A 19,263-nucleotide genomic window follows, 5' to 3' on the forward strand; every position below is an offset into this window, starting at 1 on the left:
AATAATACCCAAAATATCTCGAAGACTAATGGTATTTGATTCCGCACTACAGATACCGAACTATAGCAAATCCTAGTCATCGCTCCCCAACTCATAAATCATACAACTTTACGAGTCCGTGTTATATTTATAGATAGAGGAATACTTTCAAGATGGGGTCATGTCTCTAGGACGAACCTTCGACTTTGTCCATAAACTGTTCTTTACTAACGTAAAAAAAAAGATACTCGTAAACTGTGTGTACAGAGCTGTCTGAAGCTATGCTGGGGCTTTTGGGCACACATGAATATGGGGGAAGTGATAAAGATGTTGCTTATTTATTCCTTCCTTTTATTGTTAGTTCCTTGGGGCCTCCTCAGGTTAGCCCTGGGCACGGGCCCCGTTTGCCCTTATGGTAAAGACGGTAATGTGCAACGGTAACGTTAACAAGAAGGAAAGATAGTTTCTGATTTCGCAAAGTACATAAAAAATCCTTTACAGGGTAAGGTATTCTATACGTCGCCGTTTAAAAAAATTCAATCTTATGTCAATAATAACATTAATAAATAAAGCATATTGCTCAATACAGTATTATATTCAAGATCCTGGATTATCTGTTGATTTATGGGCAAGGTACATGTACTTTTCTGACATACTATGTTATATCCTTAATATAATGGTAAAGAGTAACTACTAGTGGCAGTTCTTTTGCCGGCTTACATCAATAAACAGAGTGATTCAAGAGGAAGGTTTAAACGTTTTATGTTTAAAATTTCAACTTTCCTAACCGAAAAACAAGAATTTTCCATTTAACCTATATTTGTTGTTCAATCTAAAAATTGTTTAGAATTATCGCACCCATGTCACGCAGGGATGTAAAGTTAGTAGATTATAATTTAATAGGATCGATACAGAATCGATTTTTAACGGCTGTAATAAATAATCGGTTGGGGTCGTCTGTCTGTCTCTTTATCTGCTATCTACATTGTTTGAGATTAGGTAGGGGATAAACAGACATTTAAAACCGGCCTCCTCATCTTCTATGCTTTGTATAGACCTTTGATATTTTTAACTTTGCCGCTTCATAAATTCAAATCATTTGTAAAAAATATTGGCATATTATTCGATACAAGATTATATCGATGATAAAAAAGCGTGGAGTTAATGCTTGTTGACTTCCAGACGGGAGACATAACATACATATACATTTGTATTTAACTAACATGACTGTAGTTTTAGATGTTGAAAAAGTGTAACTACTGAGTTTATTGCCGGTTCTTCTCGGTAGAATCTACATTCCGAACCGGTGGTAGCTTTTCTTAATAAAGTTTGTTAAATGACAAAATTCAAAAGTGCTTGTAAAAACCTACTTGAATAAAGTATATTTTGATATATTTTTTTGTTATTTATAAAAGATGTAACGATGTAAATTTAGACCTCAAAACACTTCACAGAATTGTTGATGGGAATGTGATGGGATGTTCGATCCATACCTATATAGATAATTTTACCTAAACTTTCATAAACTAACGTTTAACATTTAATCTTATAATTAGTTGACTTCATTAGAAGACATTGATGTATAATCCGTTATCTTTCATGTTAATATTAGCAATTTTTTTTTGGAAAACAACAATACTTCAAACCGTAATAATTTTGCTGTTGACGGTAGGATGACTGATGAATGAATGGTACTTACCCATACGGACTTGTACAAAGACGTACCACCAAGCAAAATGTACTATTTGTGTTTACTGGTCTTCTAGTTTAATGTTTAATACAATTATTATTATGTTTAGAGATTTGTCTATGGTTATCTTATCCTACAAATAAATAAATAGACCCAGACAATGCTCATCTTACTATGATCGGCGATCGTTCCCTTACCTGTGAATGCAGATAACAACTAAATACCGACAAATGTGGCGCGTATTAATATAAGTTATCACCATTCACAGTAGAGAGTGGCATTGTACAAAATATAACTAACTATTCCAACCATATAAGAAAAAAAAAACAAATAAACAACATTTGACAGCAAATTGACGCGATATCATTGGTCGAGAGCTTGATTAATCTATGATATTCACTACGGATTTGCGAAAAAATGGCATTTTGAACGTCTACGTTTGGAAGTAATATTAAAATGAAAATTAACTGTGTATTATAAATAAAGATATATTAATCATAAACTCTCAGTAATACTCAATATAGCTGAGTTATTAGCAAATCGCATGAAATACGTAAATCTAAGGTTTGTTTATCTTTTTTCCTACTTCCATTGGAATGAGCTATAGCTGTTCTTATCGAGGTGCCAAGCTATCATTATTTACGTTACCATCGGTTTCATTTCGTCGTATATTATTAATGAAACCGAAAAAGTGATTACTGAATTTATCATGTTAGTCTCATTCAAACACCTTTGAGTCAGTACACAGCAATAAAGTATTGATCTCTGGCGGCAAAACTGATTGAATGTAACTACCCAGACTTGCAAGTCTCTATTAAAAAGTTATTACGAAAAAGGTGATTTTTTTCTTGATAAACTAACAAACCAAATAGAAATATATAGATAGAATAAAAATATCAACAATTTAAATTTTATAGTTGTCATTGTAACATTGTAATAAACTGTGTTTAAAAAAAAATCTTGATCGAATATAACATTGCAATTTGCAAGTAGAATAAAAAAGAAATGTATTTTTTTTAATGTTATAACTGTCATTGAAGCTTTTTAGAATGTTCCTTCACAAAACCGAAAAGATTAATGTAATGATCTGCGAAAAAATAACATTTGTAAGAACAATAACCATTAGATGATTAGTATCTTTGTTATTCCGCGGTTCATCCCATAAAATTAATTAAAATATTGTTATAATGGCATTATGGCTGTGGATTCAACGGTCTATGTCTTAATAAAAAAAAAAAACTTGTCAGAAAGATCGGACGGCTTGCGTTAATGTCGCCGCGTTTGATGTTAAAATAAAATTACAGTATCACAATAGCAAAAATTGGTGTTACGTAAATTAAAGTTTTAATTATCCTAATTTTATACTAAATATTGAGAGAAAGGAAATTGTGTAAATTTGTATTTATTATAATTATAAATCGTACCTATTATTGAAGCAAAAATACGACTATATTTACGTACCATTTGTTTTTTTATATAAATAACCTATTAACGTGTCTAATTTCGATCCATTAAACTTTTTATAATACGTAAAGATTCATTAAAGAGTTATATCAAATAGTCAAAGTACTTAGATACTGCTTTTAATTGTGTGCGTTACTTCAAAAAATATTCGAAACTAATTTTAATAGATCTCTCATAATTTTCTAATAATAAATACTGCTAATACTCAAGTAAAAAATAAATAATATTTTATATTAAAAACTACAAATATTAATTCAAAAAATTTTTCGTCAGATCAAATGAACAGCAACACAAATCACCCTCAACCCTCATCTCTAAAACACCCCTCCGGGACAAACATTTGTTATTGTAACCATTAACAACATTTTAATTGTCACCGGAATTGGCGCGAAGCCATCGGTACATAAATGATATTGTTTTAACGGAGTGCCGAACATGACTCGCGTTATAGGAGTAATCGTCTTTTGTTCGTAGCTGTCATGTTTTATTGAGTTAATATAATATATATTTAGTGATCATTCGGATAATATTACCAAAATAAGCAACATTTAATAAATAAAATAAAATAATTATATTTTTATTTGTTTTTTATTCTGGCTTTTATTTGTGCCACGTGCATAAGAGGGCACAGATTATTTCGCCAATGTCACGTGCGAAAATAATTATATTGCTGACATAATGTCTAAATGACAGCTGTCAAAGTCAAAGTCAATAATCTTTATTCAATGTAGAAGTGATTACACCTTTGGATTACACTTGATTATTGATAGCCAAAAATTTACCATCGGTTCGGAATTTAACACCTCGAACCTGAGAAGAACCGGCGAAAAAAACTCAGCGGGATATATATATTCTTTTTTTTCTTTTTTACAAATATAGTAAAGTTCAAGTACAATAATAATAAACACATTTTCGTTATTTGAAACAGCCTAGAGGCGATCATCTCATTCCCATGGTGTGCGATCAACTAAAAAGTCTTTAGTGTTATAATATATCCTTTAGCTTATTATAATATCCTTTAGCTTAAAGACGCTCTTTAACGATTCTTTTAAATATTACAAGTAAATATTTTTGAACGTTTTCTGGGATCCTGTTGTAGAAACGTATACATTTATTTATTTATTTATTATTTATTTATTTATTTATTTATTTATTATAGGATCACCAACAGAAATGACAATAGTATTACAAATATTATATAGTTAACAATTGAACACACTTGATAATTGTGTTTCTTTTTATAGGTAATCACAGCTTGCACTAAATATAAAATTAAACATTAGTAGCCCCAAAAAAGAGTTACTAGCCCTGTGTAATCGGGTACTTGGAGTAACAAGTTTATTCTTGTTCCTAGTATTAATGGAATGTACGTCACAATTTCTTGGAAAATCATTTATGTTTTTGCGTACATACATAACATTATCAAAAACAAATTGACAAGCGACAGTCATTATTTTAATTTCTTTAAATTTACATCTTAACGAATCAAAAACATACATATCGTACCATGATGTGTTTACGTACACGGTCCACAGATAATATATTCTTATGTCAAACTGAGATAATATTTTTGAATAGCTTAATCCAACTCGCTCTTCCATTGCGAGATGACTAATTTAAGAATAAAGAAAAATACAAAGGAGATTTAGTACAAATTAGATAATTTTATTTGTTAATACTCCGACAATTTAACGTATACTGTATTAGATGAGAGAATCGGAGATTTTAGCATATAGTATATACTATTGAATAAAAAGCTATGCTTAGCAATTTTACTCGCTTTAAATTTAGAATATTGAAGTGTCATAAAGGTATGATTGTATTTTTTTAACATAAGATTTATATTTATTATTAGACAAAGGTAGAAATTTCTACAGTAAGGTATAATAAATAAAATTGATGCAAATAACGTTGTATTAAAAAAAAACATCTTACATTTTTGTTTTACATAATAGAAGTATAATTTCTTCGTCGATCGACAACAAACAAACCCATCTGAACACTAATGGCCTTCCAAGAGTTGCCACAGTAACGAATCATTCTTGCAACAAAAGGCTGTGACTTGCTATATCGTAACTATAAAAATAAAATATATGTATATAGCAATAAATGTTTATGAGATACGAACACAATGAATCGTGTCTCTGACAAATTGATGCAATGCTAGTGTTACCATAAATAATGTTAATATATTTTATTGTACACCACAAAAAAAAAAATACAGAAATCTTAGGATTAATAAAAAAAAAGCAAACATAGAAACAGTAGGTTTTTTACAAGCACTTTTAAATCGTCATTTAACAAACTATTTATAGTAAAACTACCACCGCTTCGGAATGTAGATTCTACCGGAAAGAACCGGCAAGAAACTCAGTAGTTACTCTTTTTCAACGTCTAAAAATACAGTCATGTTAGTTAAATACAATCATATGTATGTTATGTCTCCTGCCTGGAAGTCAACAAGCATTAACTCCACGCACACGTCATGTTATTGTGTTGAATGAAATATATCACTGGTTCGGAAAGTAGATTGTACCGAAAAGAACCAGATCAAATCAAAATATTATTTATTCAAGTATGATAATAAAAACACTTGTGTAAATTACAATTATATGTTTATATATAGTGCTTAACAATCAACGCTTACTAATAAAATGTTATGCTCCTGGTCTTCTACTGGTCTTGAGCTGAGTTAAAATTATGGTTACTCTAGTTGTTCGACGTACAAGGGACGAGTCATGGCGGAAATACGCTTCGGAAGTTACGAAATCTGCTCGGAGATGTCTTTTTTTTGGCGAATTGCACTTTTGTAACTTCCGCCTATAGAATATATATCGTCAATATACATAATAAAACTTCTAGCAGTGTCTGTACGTGGAATAGAATATTATATGAATAATTTTGATTATATATAATGAAATTTAAAATACAACGATTAATATATTCTGTATAAACGAATATAAAATCGCAGTATACTTTATTCAAGTATGCTTTGACAATAACATTTGTATCATCGTTTTAAAAGGTTATATTAAATGAGCTGAACCTTCGCTTCGCCAGCATCGAATTCAGTTCCTGAACAAAATCCTTCAAGAACTGCATACAACCATACATCTACAAAATATTCCAATTAAAGGATGATAAAAAGTAGCATAAGTCCTTAGGGTTCTTGGTTCGTACTAAAATTCACAAAAACTAATAAAGTAATTTTTCGTCAAAGCGTAACACATAGCCAAAAATGTTTATCGATATTTAATACTAGCTGAGCTTGCGGCTTTGGACGCGTGAAATTTATAAAACTTTACCTATAGCTCACAAACCTTCAACCAACAATTTCGAGACTTAAATTAAAAAATGTGCTTATTTTCCCGAGACTCAAACTATCTTCAGAACAAATTAAATCTTAATCGGTTCAGCGGCTTAAGAGTAAAGATGTAACAGCTACTTTTCAGTATATATATTACATATTATTTAAAACTCAATCACCAAAAATATACATTACTTATAAAAAACATTTGAAATAAATTCATCGTAAATTGATAAAAATTAAATCAATCCAAATGGTCCATCTTAATCCATATATAGACAATTTTATCAAGATAACTCTCAGAACCCTCCAAACGAGGAGTGCTCGTAAATCTCAACCCTCCTCCCCGATTAGGAGGCACGCCTCATTGAACACTACATTTACATACTGCCTCTGAACCTCCGAAATGAAACGACGTATGTATATTTATTATGTAACGATACTTTAAATCTTTAACCGACTGTGAGAGGAGGAACGTTATGAAGGGAATTTGAATTATAATAATTTATTTAATACTAACTGAACCTACGACATTACCCGCGCAACATTTATAAATAACAAACTTCCAAGCCCCGTTTTACCCCCTTAGGGTTCTTAGCGGATATCTACACCTTAAGGAACTAACCTATATCATTTCAAGTCTATGGGTGTTTTAGTTATTTTCCAAATTAACTTTCTGTCTGACTGTTTCTGTTTGTCTGTGACTCTTTCACAGCTTAACCACTGAACGGAATTCGATGAAATTCCCAAGGAAGGACAACTTTTTTATTTCGTATCTATAATTATTTTATCTTGGCCTATAAAAAAAGTTAAAGCTCATGTCAAAAAACTTTGATAAATAAGGCATATTACCCAATATAAGATTATATTAATGATAAAATAGCGTGGAAATTTTAATTGAGCTTTATTACATACTTTGCAATGGAAATGGTGGAAAAGAGTAACTACTGAGTTTCTTGGCGGTTCTTCTTGGTAGAATCTACATTCCGAGCTGGTGGTAGCTTTCCTTTAAATAGTTTGTTAAATTACGATTCAAAAGTGCTTGTAAAAGCCTACTTGAATAAATTATATTTTGATTTTGATTTGATTTAATTTTGATTGACTACCCTTAACGTTAGTCATAATAATTAAGGTACTTAAATAAATACATTTTAGTAACTACATATCCCTTTTCCCGACCTGTGAATCACATATTTAACAATGACATGCACTGATAGCATAAAGGCTTACAAGCTAACACAAAAACTGATTTAATTCTCACTTCTTGGATTGCTGTCTTTACTTCTGTAACGCTTAACTGGCAGGGCTAATAGGAAATCTAATTTTCAAAGAGACTAAGCCGTTATAAATATAAGTAAGTTAATTGGAAAACCCTTTTAATGTAACTTACATTAATATCTCAGTCGAGAAAATTTGGTAAATCTTAGAAGATTTTCCTCCAAGAACAGAAACTAATATTTTTAATGGAATCGTACGATTACGCTTTAAATGATTAAACATGATTTAATTTAAAATGCTTTCAACGCAAACTTAACTTAAATATATCCTCATTATTTCGCCATTACGCCAGATGTGCTAAGTGCTAAACTAATCTAATAAAAATACAAATAAATAGTAGTTTATGCCACGGCGCCCCTCGCGCCAGACTCTCGCAATCGAATGGTTCCGACCCTACATTTATTCTCGTAATAAAAACTTTGTTATGAATTATTGTATCTGATTTAGTTTTGACAATTCCGAGTCTATCTGTAGTCATATATAAAGGTCATGAGTTTGTTTATATGAACAGTCCGATTTGTAAAAGCTTTTTCCGTAAGCCCATTTATTGAGAAAGGTATCGAAGTTTATTTGTAGACGGCAATTGGCAAAATTTCTGTTTGGGAATATACTAAGGCTGAGTGAGTTATTGTAATTACAACGGCCTAAGGATCATAACACCTCAGTTGCTAAAGATTCATGGGCTTTGTTATGCACGATTAATATAAGATATAATAACTCCACCACAAGGTGGGCGTTTGTGCAAGATAGGTACCACCCACTCAACGTATATTCTACCGCCAACGTATATAAATACTTTGTATTGACATGTTCCGGTTTTAAGGATGAGTGAGCAGATGTAATCATAGACACAAAGAACATAACATCTGCGTTCCAAAGTTTGGTGGCGCATTGGTGATGGAAGGAATAGATTTTTTTTACAGCATCAATGTCTAGTAAGAATAAAAAAAAGTATATTGACCAGAAAAAGAGCATTCTCGCAACAACCAAAGACGCTGTTAAGATGACATTATAAATAATCTTACTTAAGCTTCGACATGCATGTCTTCATGGTGGTATCTAAAACTAATTTATGATTAAATAGATCGGGACATCGTAACCAAAAATGATAAAAACACATTGCTAAACTTTCCCGATTTCGATTACAGATAAAATATTCCTTACTCGACTCCAGTTCTGCCGAACGTTATATCGTTTTCGATTCTCCCGATCCCATAAAGATATCGGGTATCTGAGAGGCCATAAACATTAATTGGGTATACAATTATTGTCTCTGTGGTCAGGGGACGGTGCATAAGTGCACTGACCCTTGGCTAATTGTTTGTGGTCCACTAGCTGTTGTGTGATCTGCGAACTGACACCAAAATACAAATAAACTGTATAAAAATTTAACCTAAAATGCTTATTGACAAAAATCTACCACCGGTTCGGAAAGACCTCACACACTAGGCGAACAGTCAAAAGAAACTCAGCGGGATTTTTTTACAAACAATTTGTGTTTAATGTCATTGGGAACTTCTTTGCGATATTGAATAAAATATTTTGTAAATAATTACAAGAAGATTTACAGAAAAAAAACCCCGCTGAATCTCTTTCGTCGTTCTCTGGTCTGAGGTGTTTCTCTCCGGACCGGTAGTGTTTAATTTAACCATGAATAAGAAAGTGTAATGTTACTATTGAATAAAGGAATTTGATTTGAATATTTAGCGATCATTACAATCCCAAGGCGAACTTTCTTCCATAAAGTCATTAGTTTTATATTGACTTAGGAAAGAATTACTGGTCCGTAGTCAGGTAAATAAGAAGTGCGTGTTCTTACGGAGAAATATCTCTAAATTGACTTTGCAGGTAAGCTTTAGAGCCCAGGTTAGAATTAGCGCGAATAGTAAGACTAGAATTAGGTAAATTCGTATCAGCTGAGATTTAAGAAAGTTGAATGCCATAAGATATGCTGTGTTAGTATTTATAGCCTTATTTGACATTTTTTCATTAAGCTTTAGAGATTAAGCCATAAATTGAAATACCGACATAAACACCGCTATGAAACTATCATGTTTCGCTATAATTTTTTATATTATTAACAGTCAGACCTTTAAATGATCTCAAATAATAATTAATAACTTATTGCAGAACTTATAGTTCGTGTTGGTGAAAATTTAATTGCTCTAAAATAATTGTTGATATAAAACACGGCTACGATACCCGAGGCGCCATAAAGTCTCGTCCACATTAAGCTATGTATATACAATAAATTTAAAGTCTAGATAAGCCACAGACCAATGACCCTGGCTTTACCTACGTGAGGGTGCAACTTACTTGGGGGTGTAACCGTGTCGCCCAATCCGAAAGCAGAACAACAGGTGGGCGCTTTTCATCCCTGAATTTCATGGATTTAACCGCATAGTCTGCCGATTTTATAACATTTCCTTAGATTTGAGGCGCTGTCAGTGACATAGACTATGTGACGTCATTTAGAATCAAATATGGCGAACGCTAAACGCCATGATGGAAAATATATCAATGATTTTGAGAAATAATTTATTTCATTATTTGTATATAAATACTTTTCTTAACAATATTTAATGTACAAATAATAGCACCTTAAAATCTTACATATTCTAGCATTGGAAATTACGTGAAAAAATGGGGGAATTTTGTACATACATACATGTATCCTATGTACTTATCACGCGCAATTCTTATTTGGATTTACTATTATATATTTATATATACTATGTTTCTCTATTAAAATACATAAGTATATATTTTTTTCACAAAACGCTTTGTATGACGTCCGGTTATTATGACGTGTTTGTCGATTCCCTTCGATGTCATTATAAACGGATTCCACTGTATATTTATAGCTTATAAGCATCTTTGGAAGATTCCGCGTCGTTGGTCACAAATTTTATACCGATACGTTCAGTAGTTATCACATGATTGAATTATTTTCGATTTAATTATATCTTATCAAAAAAAAAACTTTTTAAAATATATAACCAGATATATTCGTTCAAAATTTTAAAAAGGTGTTACGAATTAATGTGAGTGATGTCTAAGAGTAGAGACAGCAAAAAAATACAAATTAGATTATATTTTTTAAGTGTTATTTTATTAAAAATTTATTGATTTACCATGGCTGTCGCTCCTTCGTGAGTGAACACATCGATGCCTAACTTTAAATATACTCATATACTGTATATGTTTACTGATAGATTCGCGTGTTTTAGCTACGAGATATCATCAAACATATTACTTATATATAATAAAAAAATAAAATAACCATTTATTTCACACAAAATATAATGTAAAAATATCACGAGTACATTTTTAAAACCAACAATTATATCATTTCCCCCTTTTCAATACACAACAAGTTTTCTTTAGCTTTACACAAAATAGCACATATTTTGGCTTAAATAAATTATTACCGATTAGAATGACACTTTCACTATTCAATGGTAAAGTATAATTAGCTACCGGAACTGATTTCACACGGATACAATAAAGGTTCTATATACGTTCAGATTATAGACCAACATTAAAATAAATGTTGTTTTTATCCGGTTACGAAAATTGAAACTCTCGGCTTTTCCCTAAAATAATATGAATACGGGCTTCATCAATAAGCAGTGATTCAAGAAGAGGGCCTCCTTCTGAATTGTATTGCTTAAAAGATCTAAGCTCAGAGACATCAGAAAGCTTAATATTATGTAGAAGTTGAAAAAAAATTCTCTCTCAAACTCAAAACGCGTCTTAAATTAAAAACATTGGCATGCAAATAAAAAAATATCCAAATATATATATTTGGCTGTACTAGAAAATATCATTGCATGTAAAAAAAAAAAGTACGTTTAAATCTCCGACTCAGTCCTTTAAATTCTGCACATCACAAATATAAAATAATTCATTCATTTGAGATATAAGACCATAACGCACTTCAATATAGACTTACGAAACATAATACATTATCATATAATATAAAACATATAAGTCTTTATATAAATATACTGTGTTAAACACGTACAAGCGAGTAGTAATATTAAATAGCACGATGTCCACGGCTGGTTTACATAAGCTGAATTACACCAGTTACCCGTACACACGCAGGCATGGAAACGTGCATATAAGGATATACCGCGGGAAAGTGGTACCAGTGTTGCCACAGGACTTATTATACAGCCATTTTCAATATTCTGCAATAATAAATAAAACATTAACTTTAATTAGTTAACCTAAAGTTACACTTTTTGTTTTGAATGAAGTAAATTTTAATTTTAAAAACATAAAAAAAGGAATTTAATTTGTCAAAACGCACATTAAAAGAAACAAATATTCAAGTAGTACAATAAGTTCTTAAAGATAATTTAGCAAGATTATAATAAATAATCTGAATATAGATTCTACCAAGAAAAACCGACAAGAAACTCAGTAGTTACTCGACACTAGTTTTGATTAAAACTAGCTCCAAGGTCTTTTAAAACTTGAATGATTGAATGTATAACGATCTTCAAACTCATTCGTCTTCATTCCGAACCTGTGGTTGCTTTACATTTTACAATACGATTCAAATAAGAATAGGACTGACCTCGCGCCATCTTGTGACGTCATAGCCGTTTTAAATTATTTTTTAAAAATAATTTTGAATTCAATAAATTTGATAATACTTTTTACCAATATTATATAAAATTAGTTTATAGATTTAACAAGGTGGATAGTTAATTTTCTTTGCAAGTTGTACTTTTAAAATGACAGTTGACAGATCTATATTGAATTCATATAATACACTGTACTTAAGGTACTAAAAGAGCTTGGAGTTAGTATTCTTTCATTTTATTCGTTTTAACTTCGTAAATTAGCAGTACCCAAAATTGCTTTTAAGATCCTACTTGAATAAAGTGTATTTTAATTTAAAATACTTATTCAACTAACCCACAAACTTCTTTCGAGCTTAGCCATCCGCTTGCTAGCGAAATGTTTACCCATAGTGGGATGGAGGCGACTCCTGCACGTCCGCTGGGTGTAAATACCACTCAAATCGATCCACCGTACCGCGCAACCACCCGTCCATCGACCGTAGATCGCTCTCGAACGGGTGAAATTGCTTCTGTAACCTGGTCTGATACATAGATCATAAGTACAAACTCACACTCACAGAACACGATTGTGAAATGTCAAAAAATGAAAAGCGTGTACATTACTGTAATAATTATAAATTAAAGGAAACACTCGTCAAAATTGTAAATAGGGTTTGTTATAACATGGTTTGATGAACGACCACATGGCCAGCTGACATAAGGTGGTCGCCACCGCCCATAGACATCGACCCTGAGAGAAATTACTTACATCGATAATTTGTCTGCAACCTTGGGAACTGAGATGTTACATCCCTTGCACCTGTAGTTATACTCTGCGCGGACAAAATAATCGTTTAATTAAATATTGGCCTTTAAATTACTCACATATTAGAATATTTGCAATATTTCTTGAAGGATGATATCTTGCCCCTGGCGGAGGGATCAACTGGCACGAGGGGAAGGAAGTCCCCAGCGAATGCGTCCGCGCAGTGCGCGTGCTTCGGGATCCCGGGAATATCCAGACCACAAACGTAGCACTGAAGAGACAGAAACCAATATAAATCTGGCAAATCCATCGTATACTAGTATTTACCCCCTCCCATGTTTCTGAAAGTGTTAAGAACACGCGAATCCAGTGGTGCTCAGCCGGGTTTGCACCCCCTCAGGGTTTTTATATGTTTATCGTCATCTAATTCTCGGTTTACTTAACCTTAATTCACAATTACCAGTAGTAGAGCTATGGCAGACCTGTCTGAGTGGACACCACCCACAAACCAGTGTTTCCATCATACCTCTAATATTTCAGTAGTGTTTTGCACATTTAGTATTTTTATATTGAAGTCAGCCACGTACATATTGTCAAGGCTTCGTCAATGATGTAATCCAGGCTATGCCAATAGTGCCTTTGATTACACTGGGCTACTAATCCATTAAACCAGAACAGAATTAAGAATTTAAAAGGGCCCTACACAGACAGACTTCCACTAAGCTCTATTACCAAATAAATGGCTTAATAGAAGAGGTAATCTACCAATAAGATATATCAATTCGATCAGTGTCATAAACAACCTTAGCGATGGTAGCACCCGTATAATTAGCATCATACTCCGAAGTAGTCGGTGCTTCCGTCGTTGGCGTCGTACAAGTCGGTATAGACATATTGAAGAGCGTCTCGTTCAACTTCCTCGTCAAATTACTCTCAAATTCGCTCGCTAGATCAGCGATAATCTCCAAAAGTCGCGGTATATCCAACTCACGACGCTTAGTAGGTCCTATCGTGATTGTTGTTTCGTTATCAGTAACAGTATCCGTAGAAGTCGGGGTAGGGCCACGAAGACCCATTTTACCAGTATTCATTTCTGAAAAATCTTTCAAGTTTTCTACAGAATCAAGCGTATCTGATAAAGGCATATTATATTCTGTAGATTTTGGATATGCCGAGATTTGGGTCGATAGAGTATTAAAATCGTTTTCTGATGTTAATTCGTTCGTAAGCCATTCTTTTTCGGTCGTTGATCGTGATGTTGTTATTTCGGTGGTAGCAATAGTGATTACATCCGATGTTTGTATTTCATTAATGCTGTATGTCTGTGTGGTATCATTTGATTCTTCAAAATAGTTATATTTATAAGTTGATTCGGTTGAATGTGTCAACGATTTTTCGACTTCCATATTATTTAATAACTGTTGCAATGCACCTGAGGTAAAATATTTCTTATTAGCTCTTGTAATACTCGAATAAAAAACGAAAAAAAAAGCAAACAGACGGAAAAATATATACAAAGAGGAGAAAAATATATACGGCTGGGTGTACGGTTGTTAACCAGTTAAAAAAGGATATTAATAAAACTATAAATAAAAAACAAATTTACAAAAAAACAAAATCAAAATATAGTTTATTCAAGTAGGCTTTTATAAGCACTTTTGAATCGTCATTTAACAAACTATTTAAAGTAAAGCTACCACCGGTTCGGAATGTAGATTCTACCGAGAAGATCCGGCAAGAAACTCAGTAGTTACTCTTTTTCAATATCTAAAAATACAGTCAAGTTAGTTAAATACAATTATATATGTATGTCATGTCTCCTGCCTGGAAGTCAACAATCATTAACTCCACGCTTTTTTATCATCAATATAATCTTGATATTATTATTATATATTTTTTATAATACGATTAAGTGGGCGGACAAACTATGGCACCTTATGTTAAGTGAAGTGACGGCCATTGATGCTGTAGGTAATATTAACCATTCCTACCATCGCCAATACACCAGCAACCTTAGAAACTAAGAAGTTACCTCTCCTGTGCCTGTTACTACACGCGACATTTTAGATTTTCCAATTAATGCATTTCTATCATATGTTAAAAAAACTTTGATTAATAAGGCGTAATATTCGACATAGAATTATCTTAATTATAAACAAGTATGGAGTAAGTATTCTTTGATTTAAATGTGGATTAATTTATTATTCAATTACTGTATTTGCAAGCCCGTCTGGGTAGGTACCACCCACTCATCAGATATTCTACCGCCAAATAACAGTACTCTGTATTGTTGTGTTCCGGTTGGAAGGGTGAGTGAGCCAGTGTAATCACAGGCACAAGGGACATAACATCTTAGTTCCCAAGGTTGGTGGCGCATAGGCGATGTAAGAAATGGTTAATATTTCTTACAGCGCCTTTGTCTATGGGCGGTGGTGACCACTAACCATCAGGTGACCCATGTATCCATTTGTCCGCCAACCAATGCCATAAAAAAAAGAAACGACTAAAGGCGAATATAACTTAAACTCGCAAAATGACGATTCAAAGATGCTCGCAAGGACCTACTTAAATATAGTATATTTTGATGAATTCGTTTCATTAAAACATGTCCTTATACCTTTAACGTCTCCCATTGTCTCAAATCTCGTTGCTGGTTTGCCCTGGTATCTTTTGGCTCTGGTCGATGTGTTATTGTCGTTTGTAGCAGGCGTTTCGTCTATAGTAAATTTATAAGAACAAATATCATTAAATGACTATATATATTTAAGCATTAATATAGTCTCCTGCAGAAGTTATGAGGATAGTAGTCTGATCAGATGAAGACCATTTAAGATATTGAATAAATTATTTATAGTTAGACCAGGAGATCACCTCCGTTTATAGTCATTTATCAATCGTATACCGTCAGACAATCAAAAATTAATACAGTCATATATTAATTGTTGTACGTTCTGCTTTGTCTGTTGCTTGAAATTAAACTGTCCGGTATTAACGACGTTTTATTTCACGACCAAGAATGAGGTAGGAAAATCAGTGCAACTTAGACTGGTTTGAACCTTCGGTTAGGATAACTTTAAAATTATGAGTATAATGTACATTGAACTTTACATTGAACTTAATCTTACCGTAATAATCCTCGTAATACTCCGCATCTTCATCATAAAACAAATCATCGTAATCCTTGTACCCCGAAACAAGAGGTCTGACCCCCAACAGAATGAATAAACTAATAATTTTAAGCACGAACATTATTACGACTATAACATATAAAAAGGGGGAAAAACTTGGTAATTTTAAATACAATCACATTTCTAACAAATTACACCATCATTTGATAAATGGTCGTCCGTGGTGACGGCTTCAGAAGATGACAGAAGATAGAATTAAAAAAGAGTTTCAATAATATTAAAAACAAATTAAATAATCTGTACATATATAACAAAATTGAAGTGTCTGTTACAATATTACAATATTGAAATAGGGCTTTTTACTAAATATTTGGATTTAGTAAAAAGCCCTATTTCAATATTGTACAATTTCAAAATGTACAATTTTTTTGTCTGTCTGTTTGATTCAGCTAATCTCTGGAACGGCTGGCCTTATTTTGACGGGACTTTCACTGGAAGATAGCTGATGTAATAAGGAGTAACTTAGCATTAGCATTAGCAGCCCGTAAATGTCCCACTGCTGGGATAAAGGCCTCCTCTCCTTTGAGGAGAAGGTTTGGAGCATATTCCACCACGCTGCTCCAATGCGGGTTGGCAGAATACACATGTGGCAGAATTTCGTTGAAACTAGACACATGCAGGTTTTCTCACGATGTTTTCCTTCACCGCCGAGCAAGAGATGAATTATAAACACAAATTAAGCACATGAAATTTCAGTGGTGCCTGCCTGGGTTTGAACCCGAAATCATCGGTTAAGATGCACGCGTTCTAACCATCTCGACTCTTAGGAGTAACTTAGGCTATTTTTATTTTATTTTTTACTTAAATTATTTCGGTATATGTACCGTGTATACATAGTTATACATTTAGTAAAATGCGGTTATTTAAATATTACAAACAGACACTCCAAATATATTGTATAGGTTTCTCGTACCATCGTGCCGCTATGCGTATTTTTATGTCATAAAGACATTAATCTTCAAAAGATCTTATATATTAATAGCGTAAGCCGATTTTTCTCCCAGTGATTATGGGACGATGGCTGCACATGAAAAATCAGTTATGGTCTCATTTTGAAGAGTTCCAGCCGTAGATGTGCAGAAATATAAAGGGGATTCCGATTGCAATTTACTAAACCGTTGAGATTTAACAAAGATTTAATATTAGAGAGCGGAAAATAGTCACTAGCCGGCTAGAGATCGGTAATACGGCAGCACTTATTAAAATTGTTTTCGACAAACTCCAATTCTCAGACAAAACGCGAAGTTTCGCGGGAGACTCGCTAGTATAGATAATTCATTAATGTCTTGCTGAAAAATGATTATGATCGTTGAAGTTGATAAATAATATACCGACTAATAAGAAATGTACCTAAATTATGATATTATTATTACAGCCACACGAAGCCAGCACTTGTAACTTGTAATTTTGAATTAAATCAAGTCCACGTATTACAAATACATTATAAATCTAATGTTTCATCTTGTTATATAACAAAGTCTACCTTTGTTATACATAAATACATTTTTTCATCCCTCCCATTCAGTTCCAGTCACGTTTATCTTAAATGCCCCGATCTTTCATGATTAAGTTATATCTGTAGCGTTTTGCAAAATAAACACATTTGCGGATAAGAAGTCCTCCGAATTACAGTAAAAGTTGGGCGATAACCGTAAATTAGCTCGAATAGGCTGAACACGGAAACCGAATAGAAAATTCCTTTAGTCTACGACAAAATGGCGCCGTGCTGACGGGCGCCGAAAATTTCCCCACGCGCGCCTTACAAACGACACAAACGCCACCGCAGCTTTAAAGAAAAATCTACCGTATTACGTTGAGTACAAACTATAATTTCCCTTATTATAATTTTGACGTTGAAGTATTGACTTTTCGTTTCGACTCTCGTTTTCGGCTATTGACAAACATTGATAAGCGATTATGATCTTTATGTTTACAACAATAAAGTGTATTTTCATTTGTTTCAAAATAGCAAATCTCTATCGACTTAATATTTTTCGTTGGCGAAGTCGTGTCTGGGTGGCGCCAGTCACCATTATAAACAATTTGAACCCATTGTAAGCCTTATATCCGTTAACTAAGGTTGTATTTTAAACGGCAATAAATCAATGTGATTTATATAATAGAAGCAAGTGGAAAGCGTCGTGAAAGAGGCTATATACGTAGTTTTATGTGTTAGAAGTAAATAGGGGTGAATTGTGAGCCTTTAAAATATTTGTATCCATTTGTAAGATGTTTTCTGAACAATGACAAATAGCTTTTGAAGTTTAGACAGTTTTATAGATTTGATTTTATTTAACTTTGCCTATCAGTGAATTTAATTCACATGAAAAAAAACATGAATGTATTTTTAGATGTTGAAAAAGAGTAACTACTGGGTTTCTTGCCGGTCCTTCTCGCTAGAATCTACATTCCGAACCGGTGGTAGCTTTACTTAAAACAATTTGTTAAATGACGATTCAAAAGTGCTTGTAAAAGCCTACTTGGATAAAGTATATTGTGATATTGATTTTGAGTTAGTATTCGTTGATTTTCATGCATGACAAAAATTATTTAGGATTTTTTTTTATGAATAAGTTACGAGCATCTGTTATAATCCTAATGTTGTTGGTGGAAAGGAGTTCTTCTCGGTAGCTTTCTAAACGAGTAGCTCTACGTCCAAGTTAATCCTAAATATTATTTAATACATTCAATAATATTTAGGATTCAAAATTACTTATTACCTAAAATAGTTTAATTAAATATTTATATTATTAAAAAAACAACAGTCAAAATAATTAATAAGTTAAAAATACGTTTGTTTCATATTAAGTATTAAATAGTCGAACGAGACAAAACTATTAAATGGGGTATTTTCGGTAGCAAAAAATAAATTATGAAATTTGATAAAAATTAAAATAAACATACTTATATAGAAATATACATAAAGATTTTGATAATTTGTTAAATGAAAATTAAAAAAAATGTAGTATGTATATCACGTGACCTATAACAGGAGCCGCCGTGGTGTGGCGTCA

At 32.5% G+C, this 19,263-nt stretch overlaps 1 protein-coding gene across 1 annotated transcript; it reads right to left on the reverse strand.

Moving 5' to 3' along the window:
• Window positions 1-11,825: 11,825 nt before the first annotated feature.
• Window positions 11,826-16,334, reverse strand: LOC125074167. Its single transcript, XM_047685411.1, has 6 exons — window positions 16,187-16,334; window positions 15,679-15,777; window positions 13,865-14,493; window positions 13,181-13,332; window positions 12,651-12,832; window positions 11,826-11,914 (listed from the first exon to the last, which is right to left on the reverse strand). Exons 1-5 carry the CDS (start codon window positions 16,308-16,310, stop codon window positions 12,697-12,699), a joined length of 1,140 nt encoding a protein of 379 aa, XP_047541367.1. The 5' UTR covers window positions 16,311-16,334; the 3' UTR covers window positions 11,826-11,914; window positions 12,651-12,696.
• Window positions 16,335-19,263: the final 2,929 nt, after the last annotated feature.

Source organism: Vanessa atalanta, chromosome 27 (assembly GCF_905147765.1).
Source record: "Vanessa atalanta chromosome 27, ilVanAtal1.2, whole genome shotgun sequence".
NCBI lineage: Eukaryota > Metazoa > Arthropoda > Insecta > Lepidoptera > Nymphalidae > Vanessa > Vanessa atalanta.

Excerpts from the sequence above, each read along its gene's own strand:
- LOC125074167 (XM_047685411.1), bottom strand. The coding sequence starts at position 16,310 with ATGTTCGTGCTTAAAATTATTAGTTTATTCATTCTGTTGGGGGTCAGA. Across the intron at positions 14,494-15,678 it reads GACAATGGGAGACGTTAAAG|GTGCATTGCAACAGTTATTA; the intron begins GTATAAGGACAT and ends ATTTTACCTCAG. Across the intron at positions 12,833-13,180 it reads TATTGCAAATATTCTAATAT|GTTACAGAAGCAATTTCACC; the intron begins GTGAGTAATTTA and ends GTATCAGACCAG.